Source organism: Zingiber officinale, chromosome 8A, assembly GCF_018446385.1.
Source record: "Zingiber officinale cultivar Zhangliang chromosome 8A, Zo_v1.1, whole genome shotgun sequence".
NCBI classification, from domain to species: Eukaryota; Viridiplantae; Streptophyta; class Magnoliopsida; order Zingiberales; family Zingiberaceae; genus Zingiber; species Zingiber officinale.
In genome coordinates, this window is record NC_056000.1 from 7371108 (window position 1) to 7393456 (window position 22349).

Sequence of the window (22349 nt, forward strand, 5' to 3'; positions counted from 1 at the left end):
GATACTTTCAAATCAAAGAATGTTGAGCAAGCATATATCAAATCTTCTGAAGATCAAACCAACTTAATTATTTTTTTTATAAATCATCAACATCGGTCAAAAGTATCCTTGCCATCAAACCTATTAAATAGTATCTTCATTGTATTCTATATTATTCCATATTCTTTTATCAGCATTGGATTTATAGAAGTATGGTCTTAATCACTGGTTTGAAATAGGAGATTTGGTTTTTAAAAAGAGTTGCCAGAGAAGTTTGGGCCGAACTAGTATGTTCTCACCACTCACCACAACATCTAGAATGTTCTCAAGTGTCTGTACTCCAACACGAGGGAGGAGTTAATATTAATTAGGCAAAAATAAAAAAAGCGCCCTTTTTATTGGAATCATCAAAAGGGCACCCCTTTTTTATTTTTTATCAAAAGGGTGTCCCACCCCACCAGTCTCCCCTAGTAAAATGGCATGACTGCCCTCAAACTCCCACCACATGCATTAAATCATCAACAGGCGCATTGTAGCAACTACGAAACAATAGTTGCTACAACGTGAATGATAGGTGAGCATGTCAAATTTATATTGTAGTAGCTACAAAACTATAGCTGCTACAATAGTTGTAGCAACTACAATTTCATAGTTGCTACAATATGAATGTGTATGCAAACAAAGTTGAATCCATGTTATAGCAACTATGAAATCGTAGCTACTACAATGTGAATGTTTTTAATTAGGTTAGGTATGCGTTGTAGCAACTACGAAACTGTCTGCTACAACAAGAATGTTGTTGAACGTGTCAAAACACCATATTTAATGCTTGTGGTAGAAATATTGGGGGAAACCTTATCATTTGGAATGGGGCGCCCTTTTGATTAAAATAATAAAGGGGTGCCCCTTTGATGATTCAGAAAAAATAGGACTTCCTTTTGATTTTTTTCCCATATTAATATATATGTGGGTGTTAGAACTTAGAATTAATGATTGAGTCTCACATCGACTATTATGGTGTTTGCCAAAGATTGGTATCAAAGTGTAGTTATGTTCTTTTACTTAACAATAATAATATTTCATCCCTCTCTTTCAACTATATATATCATAGCGCTATGAAAAAATAGATCGGTATTGTCATTCTTCCAAAAAATTTCAAATTACCATTTTATATTCTAATATTAGATGGTAAAAATTTTAATATAGAAATCCAATAACCCATAGCATTAAAAAAAAATCTAACAAAACCCTAAACCAATTCGCACAGTGCCACTCAACTGTTCCTCTACTAATTCTAGAATTTGGCCAACCTCTACCTCTGACCAACAGCCAAAGGGACTTGTTGTCACCTAACTCCAACTGCCCCATGTACCCAACGACCACCACCTACATCCCTATAGGCTACAGTGAAATCCTTTCATAGTTTCATCCTTGTCTCTCTCTTTTTCTTTTTCATTCATAGACTCATATTCCTATATTTAGATAGAAACTACATCTACACCTTCAACAACTACTTCATCATTAGTTTTTTAATAATAATTTATTTTTAGGTTCTAAAATTTAGATATATTTGGAATTGTTGCAATAGTTATGCAAACGATTCCAACTAATTAGCTTGTCGGAGTCAGTTTCTGGTTCCATATGCAATTAGGCCAATTGACTCACTAATTCGCCTACTGAACCAATGAGCCAGAGCTTTTCCAATTCGACTTATGAAGATTTGTGAAGGATCATAAAATATATATAAATTTCCCGTGGCATATTTCAAGGGCTAGAACAACTTAGCTAAAGAAATAGTAGTACTACAATTTATATGTTTCAACTTTTAAAATGTACGATGCTGGTAGTGGTTTGGGCATGCCAATTCAACTTTCAGCAACATATCATTTTAGTTATTTTACTGAAGAAACACAAGTAATAACATCATTTATGTTAAACGTTATTTCATAAGCTGTAACTCAGGTTTGTATTAACTAGAATAACTTTGCAATTGTAAATCACCAGGAGGTTATGGACCTAATCAAACAACAACATAAGCTGCTGGATTATAACCTGGATACATATTGTTCCGAAAGAACCTTCCCAGCTCTTCTGCCTGGAAAAGAAAATAAGCATAGTCACAACAAAATATACCAAGCCAGCAAGTCATGAATAACCACCCAAAGTAAACAATGATCATTTCTCAAGAAATGCGTTTATAAGGACATAGTTAAGAAGATGAAAGATTGAACCACTTCCCATTAACCAACACAACTAAGAGAGACATAAACTACAGTCAGCAAAACTTATTCAACTCATTCCATCCGAACTAGAAAAAGACATGAATAGTAGGGACAGATTGGAAAACGACATTGCAGTATATACCTGTTTTCTTCCAGCATGAGTAAGAACACCACCGTACTTCAGAACCATGAGAGCTTCAACAGGACGCTCATCTTCACAATCGGCATTGGGTTTTGGTAGTTTGACCCATTTTGATGGTTTCAGTTGCACCTTCCGGTAGATTCCTGAAAAATGGCCACCCTGATGCCATGACAGTAATTTTTAAAAAAGAAACTGATTAATTTTGAGTGTTAATTGATTCCTTTCTGGAATGTATTATACAAAAATGAAAGCATATGTTTACATGTCAAGAAAAGTCAGTACAGCAGCATGAGGGAGAATCAACATTATATCATATTCTCATATGAAAGAAAAAAAACCTTTATTTCATAGAAATCAGTTGACAAGATGAATGCTATTAAAATAACTATTTCATAACTGTAACAGCTATCATTTTAATGAGTCAAAAGTCTTGGTAGGAATCAGAAGGACTGCCCTAATCTTTTTTGAAGTACAGTCAGTAAATACAACTACACAGTTTTCAAGATTTAAACTTCTGAATCCATAGGCTGGTTTATTCATCCATTATATAAGATCAAGCTTCTTGTGGTAGTAGGTTGATCACTTTCTTTGAATAAAATGAATTTATTCCAAATGATTATGAGATTAATGAGCTGTCAATAACCAAACTAATAAGAAACATGAAAACACTGCACGCTCATAGGCTAATATCATCTGTAAAGATTTCAATTATTCAACATTCTGTCAATGACAATGTATTAATGTAACCACCATTCTTTTGGCTTCACGATGACATTTCCATTTTTGAAAATGGAGGGAAAGATCCAAATCATTTATGTGCCCCTTAATATAATATTTTTAGAGTATGCACGACAAAAGATAAATGAAATTTCTAAACTTGACCACAAGTAGAAGTGTTGTTAGCAGGGTCCAAACATGCCAGCATTTCTTCACTTTAGTAAAAGGTTCAAGGTGAACCAACAAAATCTCATTATTCAACTGATTTAATCAATCAATAGTTCATACTAAAACTTATTGCTTAAGGTTGGCAGTAGAAACAGAAAAAGGTCCAAGCAAAATCAAGTTTAAGATCTTAAATGATGAGAATTCTCTACTTATACACTGAGGAGAGACGCAAACTATAAAGAGAAACAGTGACCACATTTCATCCAACTAGCAAGCTTCCCACAAGAAAGAAGCATTGCCTCACCCAATCCTATCTCCTAGGTTGCTAGAGCTTTATCTCAAGCCATCCTCCTCATTTTCTAGGTAAAACACAAGAATCCTTAAAGGACAAACCCAAAAGACAGCTACCAGATTTCGGAAGCAGCAGCAAGTTCAAGTATTTTGGAAATAAAAAGATAAAGCCTCAAAGAATTTGTAGAGGTATATTCTTTTAAGAAGCAAAAGAGCACACCCACTATATTGAAACATAAATTTCCTCCTAGAAAGTAAACTAAAACAAATAGTTCGAGTACACCTAGAAAAATAAATCCAAAGAGACTCATGGTTATGATAGACGAGAAGAAATAGCGTCAGACCTCCTTGAGCAACAATTTTTTTTAAGAACAAAATGCAATACTGCCCTCTCATTTCATCAAGTGATAATATAATATAAGTGTACACAAAACCATACCTTTGACCATCATAAAAACAGGGCTACTGATATGAGACAAGACACCTACTTCCCAATGACCATCAAATTCTTGTGCATCAGAAAACATGAATCTTAATGGAAGCCATAACATAGGCAATGGATAAGAGTACCTCTTCAAGTACTGCTTTCACCTGACGAAGTTTTTCAGCATGCTCGATGTCTTCAGTTTCACTATCACTTTCACGACCAGACCTACTATATCAAAAAAGATTGTATGATCACCCAAACCAGAGCAGTGTAGAAGTAACCAGTTATTAGTTTGTCTATACTCCATGAAAGTCTTATAGAGTATTCAGCATGTGGCTGAAGCCATGGGCAGACCTAAATGGAAATCTTATTGTAAAGGCCGTTGTGTAAAATACAATAGGCCTTGAAAATTATGATAACTTAAGGTTTTCTTTTAAAATATCAAAAAAAAATAATAATAATAGATTCCAGTGATTGAATCCAGATTCACCAAGCCCTATCGTGCATTATTTTCAATTTGGATTTTAAAAGAGGCAAAAAGAAATTAAAAAGGACTGTGAGGAATGAGGATCACATCCTTCTTTCACAAATACACTTTCCGAAAATCACAACCTTAGCAAAAAAAAATTCTCTTAACAACATCAACATGGGCTGTGTTTGTTCGATCTTCAACATGAGTGAAATGCATCACGGATCTCCTTTTCAGTGCATGAGTTGATTATGGTGATAAATATAATTCTAATTGTTTTAATTCTTAACAATATTTGCTATGCAGATCAAGGTTTAAAATCTCGACTAGGTGTCAATCTGGACCGAAACCATACGATTTCGGTATCGTGCCGTATTGAAATGATTTCGATATTTTTAAATATAAAATATATTAATTAAGAGTAAAACATAATCTAAATATTTAAAATACAAAAAGTAAAATATTTTTTAAATATATATATAATTAATAGGATAATTTGATTAGGATTTAGTTAAGCCTACTTAAAATATTCCTAATATAGTTAGGAGCTATTGAAATTATTAAACTAGGTTTATTTAATCTTTATTGTTGCGTCGGTCATGCGACAAGTCTGCCGCGACCGCGGGGCTCGCGTGACAAGTCTGCCCTGGCCGCGAGGCTCGCGCGATGAGTCCACCGCGGCCACAGCCACAGAGCTCGCGCAACGAGTCTGCCGCTATCACGGAGCTCGCGCGACAAGTCTGCTAGGACCGCTGGGCTAGTGCGACGCCTCTGAGTCGTGGACCTCGAAACCTCAGGAGTGCTGGTGTCGGTCTCCAGATGAAACAAAATGTTTCGCTTGGTACAAGCGGTTCGACGCAAGATTTTAATCACTAATGCAGATTAACTATATATGATGTTGAAATTTTTTGTTGTAATTATGGTGTTATCTCTTGATGAAAATTCTGGTCTGCCACTAGCTGTAACAATCCAGGATTTGGGGCATCAATACTATTACTTGCAAACAATAGAATGATCTCTAGTCAGGCAAACCTGCTATTACCCACCTTTTACGTGGAACAAGGAGTCGGGTCGCATCCAACAGATCTTGGAGCTGAACAGCACTTTTGAGTTTTGTCTAGAAAATGGGTGTGGAAAATGAATATCAGATAAGGTAAATAAACTAAATAGTAAATACTGCTTAAAATTTGAACTCTTCAAATCATGAGACACCTCAGCTCTTGCTCTCCCACCATTGTACTTCAACATTAAATTTAGTAATTTTTCTTCTGTTACTTTTAGTTTAACCTTCTGCTTTGGAGTTCGATCACCACTAGAAATAACAATATATATCTTCAGGAAAATTCTAAATCGGGATATTAGAAAAACTCTAAATCAGTCAAATAGCCCTTACTGACGAATAACTGCTATAACACATCGAAGCTCTTCTGACTGGCCAAATGTTCCAATTAGTCCACTTCCTTGACGTGTTAACCCCTCAGACTGGACAACTTCTTTAACTTTCCAAGGAAGGCTAGGAGGAATAGTAGATGATAAATGGGGAGCTTTGGCATCGAGGAACAATTTCCTTAAAACACATGCAGCATCATCATAATACCTATGCAATAAAAGTGATTATTTGTGAGACAAAATTATGATTTGCAAAACTTTTGAACAACATCCATATTCCATAAAAAAAAATAACTCATAACAAAATACAGATGAGAAAGAAGACAATTACTTGTACGAATTCTTCACAAAACTCCAGCCGTTGACATCACAAACATATGACCTTCCTTCACACCTTAATAGATCAAAGCCACAAACCTGCTGGAACTTCCCAGAGATTAGTGGTGAAAACACAATAAAGCAACCACTCAGTTCTCAAAATGAGTATGTTATGTTAATAAGCATGCAAAACAGGAAACAACGTAAATAGATTCAGATTGCAATCATGTATTTTCTTTTGAATTGCTAATAATGGATATTTTGGAAGGCTAAATTCCATTTATTTAGGAGGACAAGTATCTTCAATGAGTGTTATTATTTTTAAATTTTTCATCATCTTTCAATGAATCACTCAATCTTCAATAGTATTTTTGAAGTTTTTGATTGTTAGTTATTAATGTTAAGGTTGGCGCAAGTCAGGGGCATCTGCTTCTAGAGTTTTCAATAACTTCATTTTAGGAGTTTCTGAAATGCTCTCGAGTTTCCCAAAAATCTCCAACTTAGAACTTTGGAGAACCATTTCAAAAATTTTCTTTGGCTGTAAAGAAGCAACCATGTAAATGAGTCATCAAATTGAGTTATAGCATAGGTGAACTTAATAAATTCTTCCACCTCATAAGTGTGGTTCTCGTCCAACAAGAGAACCAAATCAGTTGAGATTGCCTATCGAGCCACTTCAAGGAGAAAATTTTGCCTGTACATGGTCAGTACCAGAAGAAACTCTTAGTCACTATAGCTTATATTGCAAGAGCATTTGTAGGAATTTAGAAGCTCAATCATATCACTGTAACAGGTAGAAGATCTGACTCAAGTCCTATTCTCTAGGGCAAATTTTGTGAGAGGTTCTTGTTGGTAGTGAGATTACTGCACCCACTTCAGAAAACGTAGATTCAGAAAGTGCTTTTGTCCAGTTCATTAAGCACATAGGAGATCTCAGCCCAAGGAACACCAAAAAGCGATGCCTAACTTCAGCTTCTCAGTTAATGGCACTCTTTTAAGATGAGATGTAAATCAACTAACACTTTATGAAGGTATGGTCGTTGTAAAATCTCCAAACTAGATTCAGAGTACAAAATTAGTGTGTCATTGCTGAGAAAAATCAACATCCACTGCTAAAAGATTAAGCATAGTGCTTGTTGCTACTGTAAGTGGATGGCCTAACCAACTCTCTCTCTTGAAGTTGAAGAATCTCTAGAAAACCAAGACGCTCTACAAGTAAATGGAATAAAGAATGAGGAATAAATACTTTTCAGCAACAAATGGAAAAGGCAAGCTCAGAAACATGCTGAGTTGAAGATATAAAGGCACACATAAAAAGCAACAACACAAGGGGAGCTGGTGCTTAAGTGGGGTAAGAGAAAAGACAATACAAACTTTTAGCAAAGAGGTGCAGTGTGCTACAAGTGCAGGAACATGTGAATATTGGTCAAGGAATATGTCAGCAAAAATAAATGTAGCACCTACAATCAGCAAGAAGATTCTATCGAACGAGATATTGAAGCATATTTAGCTATTCATGAGAAGAAGCACGCTCTTGTGGTATTGTAACCATTGTTTTTGTTAGATAAAATAGAAATAAATAACTTATCTGTGCCACTGATTGGTCTAATTCCCTAGCCTCTAAATTAGGTAATCCATTGACCTAACAATAAGATACATATTTCTTAACATGATATCAGAGCTTACCCAACCCCGCCTATCTCATCTCATCACCTCTTTCAACGTCGTCTTATCTTCTTTTCAAATGCCCTATCCTCTTCATCAAGCAGGAAGCAACGCAGAAGCTATCATTCATGCTCAGCAAGCAACGCAGAAGCTATCATTAATGCTCAGCACTGCTAACAAAGGCTCTTCACCTTCCCATTTGTCAGTAAACCCATTCGCACTCTATCCTTCTCACCCACATCATGAACCACTTAAACCTAGAGCCTAGCCCACCCCTGCTATGTGTCCTTCTATTGTCATCTCATGGGTTTTCTTGTTGGACGAAAAGGAAAGTTTGCGGACCTTGTCCAACCCAATTTTTGCCTGTATTATAATTAAAAGAATTGAATCAATTAAGTGAAAAGTGTAAAGTGTAAGTGAAGAATGAGACTACAGAAAAATTAAAATAATTTGACTTTTATTTTAAAAATGACTTAATTGATTAGAATACTAGTGATACATCCATGTATATGGATAAGAGCTTAATGGAAGGTTACCATTCATGCAACTAATCCCAAATAGTGGAGACAAATATTGCTTGATGATGATGTCTCAAAGTTGGTCTTGTGGGCTTAATAGCTCTAAAATAATATCTTGGAGATGTTTAAAATTTTACAATAGATAGCCACATTCTATATTCAAACTAGCTTGCAAAAAGGAAACTATAGCTAAATATTAAAGCACTGTCTGATGAGCATGCCTTCTCAATGGTTACATGAAAAGAGTTAATCACCCTAGTTAAAGAAGCAGAAAAGCTATTCACTAGTGAGTAGCAAGGGCATAGACCTGCCAATTATTTTCTAATGAAATTTTAACAAGTAAAAAATTGATATGAACAATAAGAATAATGACAAAAAAATTAAATAATATTTTTGTTAAAGCAAACTAGAAAGTGTAGAGACATTAGTTTTTAGGTATAAATGAGAAATTACCAATTGGCAAAAAGCAAGACACACATCTCTTGCTATTTCTTTCTCACCAGGAGTTAAGAGAACAGGATACCTCACCTATAGCAGAAAAAAAAGGATCAGAAGAAAAATGTCACTGAAAAAGCAATCAGTTTTTATGGTGAACTGAATGTAAACCAAGCATCACAAATCCATTACACCTGTAGAATGCTAGACCATGTGATAAGGAAAACCAGATGACACAAAATACATGTCAGAAGTAGTTTCTTAGAGTTATTGTCACAATAATAAAATAGAAAGTGATTTTATTTTCAACAATAACAACAACCAACCCTTATCCCACTAGGTGGGGTCGGCTATATGAATCCTTTTACGTCATTGGGTTCTATCTCCTACTATATCATCATATATACTTAAATAAATTTTATCTTATTTTATTATTGTTAACCAAGTCTTTTATGGTATTCCTCTTCCTCATTTAATATGTGTGTTTGTCATAGTTTCACATCACCTACCCACATACCATCTTAAACATGTCTCTCAAAATTTTCCCTCAATAGATGCACTCCGTCTCTTTCTCTCTAATGCTCTCATTTCTTATTCTATCCATCCTCGTATGTCCACACATCTACCTTAATATTCTCATCTCTACAACTCTCATCTTCCGGTCATATGCTCTAGTCATAGCCTAACATTCAACTCCATATGACATAGCAGGTCTAACTGCGATTTTGTAGAACTTTCCTTTAAGTGTTTTATGGTCACACCTGACACTTTCTTCCATTTCAACCATCATATTTGTATTCTTTGTAAGACATCTCTCTCAATCCCTCCATGATTTTGTAAAAATGATCATAAATATTTAAACCTCTCGATTCCGGATAACTCGTCCTCTTATATCTTAACAATTGTCTCATTACAGCTAATATTGCTAAACTTAAATTTCATATATTTTATCTTTATTCTACTAAACTTAAAACCTTTCGTTTCTAGTGTTTCCCACAAAGATTCTAATTTAGCATTTACTCCTTCACGTGTTTCATCTACCAAAACAATATCATATGCAAACAACATGCACCACGGTACTATGTCTTGAATGTGTGCAGTGAGTTCGTCCATAATTAATGTAAAAAAATAAGGAATTAGAACTAATCTTTGATGTAACCCTATCTTTATTGGAAATGCTACAGTTACACCGCCTGAAGTTTTTATACTGATCGCTACATTCTTATATATATATACTTAATTAGTTCAATATATGTTATGCTAACACCTCTCTTTTCTAAAATTCTCCATATAATTTCTCTTGAACTCTATCATAAATTTTTTCTAAGTCAATAAATATCATATGTAGATCTTGTTCCTGCTCTCGATATTTTTCGATTAGTTGTCTAAGAAGAGGTATAGCTTCTATTGGCGACCTTCCAAGCATGAACCCAAATTGATTTTTGGTCGTCGTGGTATCCTTAATTTTATTTCTATTACTTTTTCCCAAGTTTCATGGTATGACTCATTAGTTTAACACCCTTGTAGTTGCACAATTTTGTACGTCTCTCTTATTCTTATATAAGGGAACTAGAGTACTTACACTCCATTGATCAAGCATTTTTTTTATTTTTAATATCATGTTAAATAATTTTGTAAATCATTCAATACCTTATTTCCCTAGACACTTCCATACCTCTATCGGAATATCATCTTCAACGGCTTTTCCATTGTGCATCTCATTTAAAGTTTGTTCTACTTCTGAAGTTTGAATTCTAAGATAAAAATTTAAATTTTTATACTCAGTTGACCTACTTAAATTACCTAAGTTAAGTTGGTCATCTAAATCTTCATTAAAAAGTTAATGAAGATACTTTTTCTACCGCTCTTTTATTTTTTAATCGTTTACTAATACCCTATTACATCCATCTTTAATACATTTTATTTGGATAAGATCTCTTCTCTTCCTTTCTCTCACTTTAGCTATTCTATAAATGTCTTTTTCTCAATTTGTATTTAATTTTTTGATATAATCATTCAAAAGTTTCATTGTTTGCTTCATTCACTATTTTCTTAGCCTCTTTCTTAGATATTGTATATTTTTAAAGTTTTCTTAGTTTTTACAAATATATAATTCCTTAAAAGCTATTCGTTTTTCCTTCACTTTCTCTTATACTTTCTCATTCCACCACCAAGATTCCTTACTTAGTGATACATGTCCCTTTAACTCACTAAGTACACTCTTAGCTATTATTTTCAACTTTGATACCTGAGTACACTCTTAACTATTATTTTTAACTTTGATACCATTTTATCTAATGTCGTATTAGAGTCACCGTATATTTCACCTAATACTTATAGTCCTACCTTCTCCTTAAATATATTTTGCTTCCCATCTTTTAACTTTCACCACTTAATTCAAGGAGTTGTATATATTTTTTCTATTAATATTATATTTGAGACGTATATCCAATACTACTAACCTATGTTAGGTAGTTAAGTTTTCTCCAGGGGGAACCTTACAATCTTTATAAATCTTTCTATCCTTCTTCCTAACCATGAGAAAGTCAATTTGCGATTTATTATTCTCACTTTTGAACGTAACTAAGTGTTCTTCTCTTTTCTTAATAAATGTATTAGCTAATATAAAGTTATATGTTATCGTAAAATCTAATATAGTTTTCCCTTCTTCATTTCTTGTTCCAAATCCATAACCCCCATATACCTCTCATATTCCTCATTTTTCACTTCGACATGTGTATTTAAATCATCTCCTATTAAAATCATTTCATTTGACAGAATGTTTTAAATGCTTAATCTAAGTCGTCCAAAAACATTAATTTGATAGCTTCATCTAATCCTACTTAGTGCATATACGCTAATTATATTCATAGTTTTTGTCGTCACTATTATCTTAAGGACTATAATTATATCCTCTTTTCTAGCTACTTCTACAACTTCATCCTTTAATGAACTATCTACAACAATACCTATTCTATTTTTTACTTTACTCTTTCCTATACACCATACATAAAATTGAAGTTCTCTATCATCTTTGCCTTCTAGGCTACCCATTTTGTCTCTTGTACACACAAAATATTAATTTTTCTTCTAATCATCATATCTACTACCTTCATTGATTTCCAGTAAGGGTTCCTATATTCCAAATCTTAGACTATTAATTTTCCTATCATCATATTTGTTCTTATCCAACCTATGGTTTGAGAAATCTTATTTATTTAACACTACACCTAAGTTCTCATAGAAATGTAGCAGTCCTTGCCAATATGTTACAACCAAACCCTGCAACACGAAATCTTGCATATTTAGCACTACACCCGAGTTTTAGAGATATAGCGGTCCTTGCTGAAACGTTACACCTTGCAACGCGTTCCTTCCGGGGAACAACTTAGCATTAACAAAATAGTTTAATGGATGTAAGGTCCTCGGAAGGAACGAATGCTAGGATTATTAGAACGAATCTCTAGAATGAATCCATTAAACTATCTCTATAGCTCCCCATTTGTCTTAGAAACAATCTATATATAAGGATTATTAGAATGAATCTCTAGAATGAATCCATTAAACTATCTCTATAGCTCCCCCATTTGTCTTAGCAACAATCTATATATGAGGATTATTAGAAACCACTTAGACTTCATCTGTTTAACCGAAAGCTTTTCTCAGGCATGTTAGATAGAAAACCTTGGTTAATAGCAAATTAATTTATTTCAATATAACTTTAATTTGAAAGGGAGCCTCAGTGCAACGATAAAATTGTTGTCATATGATCTAGTGGTCAACATAATTATTTAAGACGTAAGGTGTCCAAAAGTGCATAGGTGTTGTAGGACCTGAGGTGTTAGGCGTAAGGTGAGACATATACCTTACCAAAATAAGGTGCTCTGGATATAAATTTTTACAATTCAAACATATATAGGAAATTTCTGCCAAAATATTTCACTAACAAAACTATAGTCCATAAAATATTAAATAATAATGGAAATATAAAATTCACTAACATTCAAATATTGAAATAGTTTATCTTTATAATCAAAATCAAACTTTAATTAAAGAAAAAACAAAATTCAAATATCTAAATCATCAAAATCTTCATCATCTTCCTCAATCATATCATTATCATCATCACCAGATGTTTCAAATTTGTATCAAGTTGAATCTTAATCAGTTTTCGCAAGCCGATTTTTTTCTTGTCTTCATCAATAAGTTAACTTGTAGAAGATCTTCTCTTAGTTCTCAAAAATAGTACCATTGTGGTGCTGATTTTCAAAATGATGTTGATTTCCAAAAAATCAGCATCATAGTGGTGTTAATTTCAACCGCCATAGTAGTGTGTTCTTTAAATGCAGCATCATAGATGGCGGGAGGAGAAAAAACAAATGAGCCCTTTGGAAATCTAAAAGTTAGGTGCGTATTTTGAGAATTTCATAACTTTAAATGCGCCCTTTGGTCAATTGTTGTTTCAAATAACATTACCTATGATACGTTAAGAAAAAAAATAATCACCCGGTGACTTTTTGGTTCTTTGTCTAATGGCTATGGGCATTCCAAAAAAATCCTTCAGCCCTCTTATACATTGGTAGTCGATCTATGACTTTAACTTGTAGTTCATCACCTTCGCACATCATGGATATACACTTATATAGACCCATCACAACTTCTATGTCATTTTATATTTTAGGACCCGAATAGAAGAACTCTAGGTTGAAAAAGTGACCAACTGCGTGTAAAGGTCGATAGAGTTGTGGCAATCATCTTTTTCAATTATATCAAAAATACCAAGTACTTATCTTCATTGCTATGGTCTATGGAATGAGGCAACAATAGCAAGAGTCGTCAATTTGGGTTAGGCGCGTCGGATGGGTCCAGGCAAGCTGACCCGCCTAAGCCCACGACCTGCACAGGTCGGCCCGCAGGTTGAGGAAAAAAAATGCACTCATTGACAACCTAAAAGCATAGTGAACAAATCACATAATCAACATAGTGAACATGAAAAACAAGAATGCTAACCTTAAAGCACATAATAAAAAAAAAAGGACAACCCGGTGCACGAAGCTCCCGCCATGCGGGGTCCCGGGGAAGGATCCATTGTACGTAGTCTTACCCTGCTTTTTGCAAGAGGTTGTTTCCAGGATTCGAACCCGTGACCTTTTGGTCACATGGCAACAACTTTAAAGCACATAATGTGAAAAGTTATTTGTGGGTTTTCGTCAATGCACTCATTGACAACCAAGCCTTTGATTCTCAAACTAAAGAAATATTAACCACTAGACAAAGAAGCCTTGTCTTGAAATGTGAGGTTTCATAGGATTTCCTTAAAAAAGGTTAGCTTAAGTCCTGACTACGGCTGTCACTTCAAACATTTCAAATCCGTTAGAAACTAATGTGATTATTTCATTTTTGCAGCCGATCGTTGTGAAACACGTTGCTCACATGGATTGATTTTAAGCAAAACAAAGAATGGAAGAAAACAGATGGTGCTTAAGAGGCAGAGAATTCCTCCAACATAAAATTTTTAATTTTTTCTATATATTTTTTATTTTATAATAGGCCCATGGGTTGGTCCGCATAACCCGCAACCCGCCTTGAGTTGGGTTGGATTGGAGATTTCCCAACCAGCCAAAAAGACGAGTCGGCACACCGCGCCCTACCAAATGGCCGCCCCACAAGCTTGCCACGGGTCCGCCCATCCAACAGCTCTAGCAATAGCTTCCTTAGCTCTATCCATTGCCTCATAAATGTATCCCATTGCAGGCTTTTTTCCAGTCAACCAAACAAAGAACTTTTACTAATGGACCTTTATTTTTAAAACTTCAATAAGGTGAGGAAAATCAAGCCTTAAGCTTCTCTTAATCTCTCAAAAGGCGCATGCTTCATTCAAGTACTACACCTGGTCTGCCCAAGCGCAAATGGCGCGCCTAGCTACGCCAGGTGCACGCTTTTCATAACTATGGTGGTCAGGATTTGGTAAAGCGTACAATAGACTCTTTCCTGGAACCCATGGGCAAGAGCTTCGTGTACCGGGCTATCCTTTTATAACTTTAATTTTGCAAAAAAAGGCTTGTTCAGTTGAAAAATATGCCATTTACCAAAAACAAGAAACTAGCATGCCTTGAAACCACAAGATGTCATCACTATTTTGTTTATCCTCCAATACATATGGGACATATCAACAAGTTTCTGGTCCTAAACACAATACACTTAGGCAACCGTCAGTAGTCATACCTATTGATTAGTTATAAATACAAGATTAAAAATTTTGATTTGTACTAGAGTTTTGGTCACAAACTGGAACAATATAATTTCAAAACCATATCATTATCATTAATATTTGATTGCAATAAATGTTGATAGGTTCATATTCAGAACTAACTTGTGAGAGATGTTTGGTGCATGTTGAATCTTATACCACAACTATAATTTGTTATTATTGCAAATAATAAAATATGAGATTTAAGGTTTAATGTTAGTCACTTGAAATTTAATTGTTGATGCCATGAGTCAACTTTTTTTCCCTGGCTCTTTTGTTGCTTCCATTTTGAGACAGAGATACTTAACTTGCATCCAAAATTCTCATAGAGAATGGAGGAGACATCTTCAAATATACAGTGAATTCAAATTGGCACAACTTTGGAGGTAGGATGATGATGGCATTACTTATGTTGGGTTTATCTGGATGTTTCAAATGCATAATATTCATAATTTTGATGTAATCAAATTCCCTATTATAAGGGAAAGAAGGGGGGGAAAGAAGGAAGGAAGGAAGGAAGGGGGGGGGGGGGGGGGAATATACAAAGCTCATGCCAATGGGGGTCCCAAGGAAGAATATATTGTACGCAGTCTTACCCAGCTTTGTAAGATGATATTTACTCGAACCCTTAACCTCTAGGTCATGTGACAACTTAATTGTTGCTCCAAAGCCCCTATTATATAGTGAGGGGATATTATTCATAATTCAATACAATGAGACTCCTTATTTAGTTTCGCGATTTTCTAATGATTTTGGTTTTATTATATTTTCAAAGACTTGAGATCGATAAGGTAAATAAGCATATTTCTCTTTCTAAAAAAAGATTTTGTGTACTAGATTGGAGGGGCAGGGATCCTCTAGTCCAGAATCCCTAACCAGTCTTGGGCCCTGCCCATTCATTAGTGGGGTGGACTGTACCCATCTGTTAAAAAGGTGAGGTCCAACTCACCCCACCAATGAGCTTGCAGGGCCTTCTCTGATCTAGAAAATCCTCAGATAGGAGTATCCAATCTTGCATCTTATTCTTCCTTGTATGATTGCGGCCTTTTAAAGCCCCTACCACACTAAGTGAGACCTAACAAGTATAGTTGCAGCCTTACCCTTTTGACGCCACTATTCCCAAGCAAGGCCTAACAAGTACAGTTAATTGTGGCTTGGCCCATTTGACACCATTATCATCAGACAAGGTCAAACAAGTGTAGTTACTTTTGTGATATTCACATCATTTCTATTGTTTCCTATACTGATATTAATAATCTTCAGGTAAGCAGATAAATACAACAATAACAACCAAGCCTAATCCCACTAGGTGGAGTCCGCTATATGGATTCTTTTATGTCATTGAGCTCTATCTTCTACTATATCATCATCTATACTTAAATAAATTTTATCTTATTTTATTATTACTAACCAAGTCTTTTTTGATATTCCTCTTCCTCGTTTGATATATATGTTTGTCATAGTTTCACATCGCTAACTGGAACATTTATTGGTCGTCTAAGTATATTCTCGTATCATCTTAAAGTTTTCCCTCAATAGATGCAACTCCGACTTTCTCTCTAATACTCTTATTTCTTATTCTTTTCATCCTCGTATGTCCACACATCCACCTTAACATCCCCATCTCTGCAACTCTCATCTTCTATTTATGTACTCGAGTCATAGCCCAACATTCAACTCTATATATGGCGGGTCTAGGTAAGTAGATAAATACACAATGGAAAAACTTGCAAACATTACTTCTTTTCCATCTGGATTCCTCATCACAACACCGTCAACGACAGGAGATTTACGTGCTTCTGCATGGGCATATTCTGGACCAACAGTATACACCTACAAGAATATGAATGTCTTTAGTATTTATGAATGAAAAATCAGAAAGAAGAAAATAAATCAAATGGTAGAATAAATACAATTGAAGAGATATCTCAATTCCTTACTAATTTATGAACTTCCATAACCATTCATAATTTGTGCCAGAAAATTATGAGATATTTGATAATGCAGCAAACGAGGATTAAATAATTCCGAGGAAACTAATTGAACAATGACTGGAAAACAGAGTTCATCAAAAAATTCAAAAAATCTCTACAAGTTTGTTGTACACTCCACAAGTCCACAATCAAAAAGACTGAAGTTTTCTTCCCACAAAAATGGCACTATCTTTTCTAAGATGTGCAGTGCTAACTAAAATATAGCCTAATCAACTTATAGCAGCTTGTTTTCTTTTTCGTTTATAAGAAAAACTCTTGCGGAGTAAAGTTCTCACAAGGAAAGATGATATTCAGATATTTGGAGTAAAGGAAATTGAACTACAAGACAGTAAACAGTCGTATAACATGATTAACACAAAATGTGAATCAATAAATTCAAATTTCATGGACAAGTCAGCTAAAATATTCATATAACATTTATTCTTTTTTCAAGGAATAAAACAAAATCTGGGATTTGCCAATAGCTGATTAGGTCCTGAGACAATTAGGACAAACACAAGCTTGATGATGATAATGATACTTGGTTCTAAAATAGAATAAATTCATTTACAAAAGTTAATCAATTTAAGAAAACTAATGAAAAATTCAGTCGCCTACTTATGTTCAATATTGTAACTTAACAATTTATACTAATGCGGTAAGATTACTAGGTGTCGACCCCACTTAGTGGGATAAAGCTCGATTGTTGTTGTGGTGGTGGTGGTGGTAAGATTACTAGGTCCATAACAAATTCAGTAGAAGCAGAAATTGCAATATCCAACTTAGAGCCTTATCATTTGGTTAGTTGGAGAGATATGTTGTGCTGATTAAAAGTTTAAATGGCATGCAGCTAACAACAGAATTTCTCCTATGCTAAAGAACTAACTATAAAGCTAAGTCATTGACAAACTTAATCATCGGCTATAGAAGTGTCAAGCCAAGCAGGCTGACACAGGCAGGCAGCATTTATCGTGTTACCCACCCACCGACATGTGAAGATTTGTGAACCAAAACAACAGGCAAAGATTGTACAAGCAAGGTCATGTGAGTGCCTTATGCACATGTTTCAAGACAGATGTCCACAAAGCTTTACATCACTCGCACCAACAATTACTGCCCCACTTCCACAACCATTGAACGCCACCTAACCCGCATTGGCCTCGCGCAAGCCATATAACCCCCTCTATGCTCATGTGAGTTGCCTAACACCTCGTTGCTCTCATGCAAAAGTCATCAATGCTACACCCCCTTCCTTTGCACCTAAGACGCAGGCACTTCTTGTATGCATGCATAAAGCATTGCCCAAACCCTCCTACACATCAGCGTCACCATCCAATCCTCGCTCACACTCCAATGCTACCACCCAACCATACTGGTGCATGGGGCACCACCCATTGTCCACTACGCTCATGACTAGAACATGCACCACAAGGTAATCAACTTCATTCTCCCCTCCTTCCATGTTCTCCTCCCCTTCCCCCTTCTCCTCAATGTCTCTAGCGTCACATCTTGGCACACTCTGTTACAACATGAAAAATGTCTAATTCCATTCAAGGATCAAAACCCCAATATGGAACAAGATTTTAAACAATGATCATGGTTAACTTTTTTGGTTGTTTGTGTGTGTTGGGCTGCTGGATTTAACTAATTGTATTTTTAAGTAAATATTAGAAGAGGTAAGAGTTGGTTAAAATATTTTTACAAGCCAAAATTAGAAATGGAAGTACAGAATTTATTAGTGTATATTGTTGGTCGATCAAAAAAAATTATAGCATTAAAAATGGTCACTGAATATCATTTAGCTACAGTTGAAACTCGAACAAAGCAAAGGCTCCAACAGAGAGCTGCATTCTGAATAGACATGTATATAAATGCAGAGCCATTATAAACCAAATTTGATTCATTCTGTATATGGCTGCACATTACAGCATTGATCCATCTAAGGATACATGCTCAAATATTTTACTTTTTTTTTGTTTGAAATAATACGATTAGTGCATAACTGTTGAAGACTAATTACCAACATTAAAGAAGAATTAACAAGAAAAATAGTTGTGAACTTGTGATTAAGGACGACCTTTACATCTGTTCCACCAGTAGGCATGAATTCCTCATAAATGTAAGAGCCTTCTCGTCTTACTCTCCTAACCTCTGGATGAAATTCACTAGAACGGTTTCCAACCTATAAAAACACAAATTAAAGAATTGTACTTTTTTTGCTGATTTGGCTAAAAGCCAATTGAAAGACCATATTCATTTTTCAGATTTTTATTGGAGAAACCACTTGCCAGATTCAAGGGAATCACAGTTTTGAATTTTCAAATTCTCTGACAGAAATGTAATTGATTTATAAGTTATTGTATGAAGTGTAGCTGTGTTTGTCTATATAACTCAGTGCTGAGAACAATTATATTAAAAAAAAAAAAGAGGAAAGAGAAAAAAAAACAGTTTGATGGCAATGCGTATATACTAACATTAAAAGCATATCAGAATCAGTCTGAAAGAATTCAAAGCAAATCCTAAACGGACTCATATGTATCTATCATGAGAATACATCTTGTGAAGTATCCAGCTTTCTGTTGTGTCTAACAAATGCATGTGTCCTAATCCACCAGATTTGTTGATATTGAAAACTGAACAAATTTCTCTATATATATATATGGCTTAAACAAATAGTCAGTAGTACATAAGACCAACAGGCCAGGAAATAACTGTTCCACATAACTGTCAGTGCCCACTTCTTTCAATTTTTTGTTCCTCTACTGAAGAATGGTATATGATTTGCATTGCATTCGTCAAAACATGAGGTTAGCCCTGTAGTGCAATTGGAGATTTAATTTTAAAAAAATATTGTAAAAGTTAATTTTGATAAATCTTTTTACTTAGGCGAATTAGTCAATTAAGGTAATTATTTATTTTGGTAATTATGTTGTTTATGGGATAGGATATTTATTTCAATCCTTTTAGTTATAAGATTATATCTTTCCTAAAGTATTTAATTTATTTATAATGTATTTAGAGTCTTTAAAAGGAACCGAATACCCCAATATTACTCATCTTTCAGTTCAATGATATTTCTTTTCAATGAACTTTGATTCTATGCGAGATCAATTTTAGTCTATTACTTGCCTCCACATTGAGATTTCTATTCAGTTAATGCGAGAGGCACATGCTTACACTGGGAAAGAAATATGAGAGGCACATGCTTACACTGGGAAAATTATACCTCAATGAATGAAAAGCTAGAAAAAGGAGCAAATTATAAGGCAAACCTTTCGAAATAATTCTTTCATTCCACCGCCAGCTGAGCTAGGATAGTATATCATTATACTGTGATCATCTCCTTCTCATTCAACATTTAATAATTCAGTAATTCTTCCAGAAAAAAACAATTAAAATCATTTAAAAGGTTTGACAAGAATGTAAAATAAATTCAACATTATACACCAATGGAGAAAAGGAGAAATATTACCCATTTGTCAAATGCTATCAAAAAACATCTTAGTTTTCAGTGGTTTACTGAAGAATACGTGCAGTCATGTTTGACAAGAGATATACACTATAAGATAAGAAAATAGTGATGGTATTGAAAAAATCCAATGAAAATCAACCAAATTGATTTCTAACTCACAAAATAAAATTTTTAACATGGTTACAATAAATAAACCTCCAAGACTTTACATTAGAATAACAAACCATAGATACAGATCTTTCTACAACTGCAGTGTTGAACGAACAACAATGGTATACATCTTTGAAATTATGTTAATGAAAATAAATGACAGACAGTATAAAACCAATAAAGGAAAGAGGCATATTGGTAGCATTGTTCTAATAATCAACAAAACATGAGTCAATATTTGTAAAGCTAAATTTTCCACACTACCGAAATTCTTTGTGCTATTGATCAAAGCAATTATTAGACCACAATGTTAGATCTTTTTCAGAAGATAACAGAATGCATCCTCACCATCTACAGGTTTCTCAACAAAAGGCTTCCAGAAGCGTTTCCCATGAACTTCAACATAATCTTCTTCCTCAATAAAGTACTCTAGCTCTTGATAAGGATATTCTCTATTCACAAGAGCATAATTTGGAACTGGGACACCAAACACTTCAAGTTGCTTGAACAAGAAAAGTGTAAGAAATTAAGAAAGCGCTTCAATTATGAAATGTTTATCATACAAAATGTCTGAAAACATTTGTGCAGAAGAAAACATAAATACTCATGCAAAAAACAAATTTTCCACATCAATTATTGTTTAATAGGCAGAGTGATTTGAATCAGATTGAAGAATACAGTAGCATTGATACTCAAAGGTTCAAGACCCAATCTAGATACATTGCCACTACATTTGTTAAAAACAAACTAATTTGAATATCCTTAACAAGTTAACAGGCACCTATCCTGAACCATATACCAAATAAATTAAACGATTAGAAGAACATTTAGAAATAATCATTTTGCATACAAAGAATCACCATAGTAAGAAAAAGTGGGGAACATACATAAGATGAGGGAATGAAAGGTGATGGAAAAAAAGAAGCCTCGAAAAGTGAGAATGAGAAGACTGATGGAGTTGAAAGATCAACACAATGAATTAGAAGAAGAATAACAAGGATGAGGAGAAAGGTTAGAATAGGAAGAAGAAAGATGATACTTGGCTTTTTACACTCGCTCTTCTACCTAGGAATCAACTCTTCATGGTTCTACCTACAAGTGGTAGATGTTTCATAGCCATGAATTTCCAATAAGACACTACAGCCTATAGCTAAATTAAACTTATAACTTATTTCTAGGGGTGGCTTGAAAAATCTTTTTAACTATGACAATTTTGCTAAAACAAGGTAATGAGTAATTAGCAAATGACCAACTCAAACAAGTTTGAGTTATTAATAAGATGAAACATATAGCAACTATCCACAATAACATCCAAAAATAGTGTATCAAATATGACAGAGATACTCAACTGAAACACTTACACATATCTCGTTAGTTATGTTGAAACCTGGTAAATTTTTTCCTCAATCCATGTATAAATGGTCCCATCTTCAAATAGGTTTTTTAGTCTCTCCAATGTTAGCTCCAATAAAAAAGCCATAGTCATGTATAAACAAAGCTTAGAGCTAGGTTTTTTATTATCCTCCCTCTAATCATTTGAGGGGAGGATGCAATGAGAATGAAGACAAATCTTAGAGTTTATAAGGAGAGATAAATGATTTATAAGGTATGAATCAAGGAGAAAGAATGATCTACAAGAGCAAGTAGAAAGGCTTTAAAAGTATAAACATTTTTTAGATACATTTGTAACGGATCAATCATCAATACAATTTCCTGAATACAATTTATATTGACATGGTATTGAAGCAGTTATATTCCTCCTTC

General features: G+C 34.4%; 1 protein-coding gene across 4 annotated transcripts in view; it reads right to left on the reverse strand.

Annotated features, from left to right (window-relative positions):
* Positions 1 to 22349, reverse strand: part of LOC122012189 (inositol hexakisphosphate and diphosphoinositol-pentakisphosphate kinase VIP1-like) — a 70596-nt gene that overhangs the window by 16173 nt on the left and 32074 nt on the right. For 2 of the 4 annotated variants that reach the window (XM_042568643.1, XM_042568641.1), the window contains exons 6-17: positions 20934 to 21087; positions 20236 to 20306; positions 19041 to 19145; positions 16731 to 16823; positions 8759 to 8833; positions 6136 to 6221; positions 5809 to 6012; positions 5628 to 5727; positions 5462 to 5532; positions 4090 to 4174; positions 2344 to 2502; positions 2032 to 2074 (exon numbers count right to left, since the gene is read on the reverse strand). In XM_042568643.1, coding sequence (XP_042424577.1) covers positions 2032 to 2074; positions 2344 to 2502; positions 4090 to 4174; positions 5462 to 5532; positions 5628 to 5727; positions 5809 to 6012; positions 6136 to 6221; positions 8759 to 8833; positions 16731 to 16823; positions 19041 to 19145; positions 20236 to 20306; positions 20934 to 21087 — 1246 coding nt within the window. Of the gene's footprint in view, positions 1 to 2031; positions 2075 to 2343; positions 2503 to 4089; positions 4175 to 5461; positions 5533 to 5627; positions 5728 to 5808; positions 6013 to 6135; positions 6222 to 8758; positions 8834 to 16730; positions 16824 to 19040; positions 19146 to 20235; positions 20339 to 20933; positions 21088 to 22349 lie in introns of those variants that run through there. The other 2 variants (XM_042568642.1, XM_042568644.1) reach the window with 2 other exon arrangements.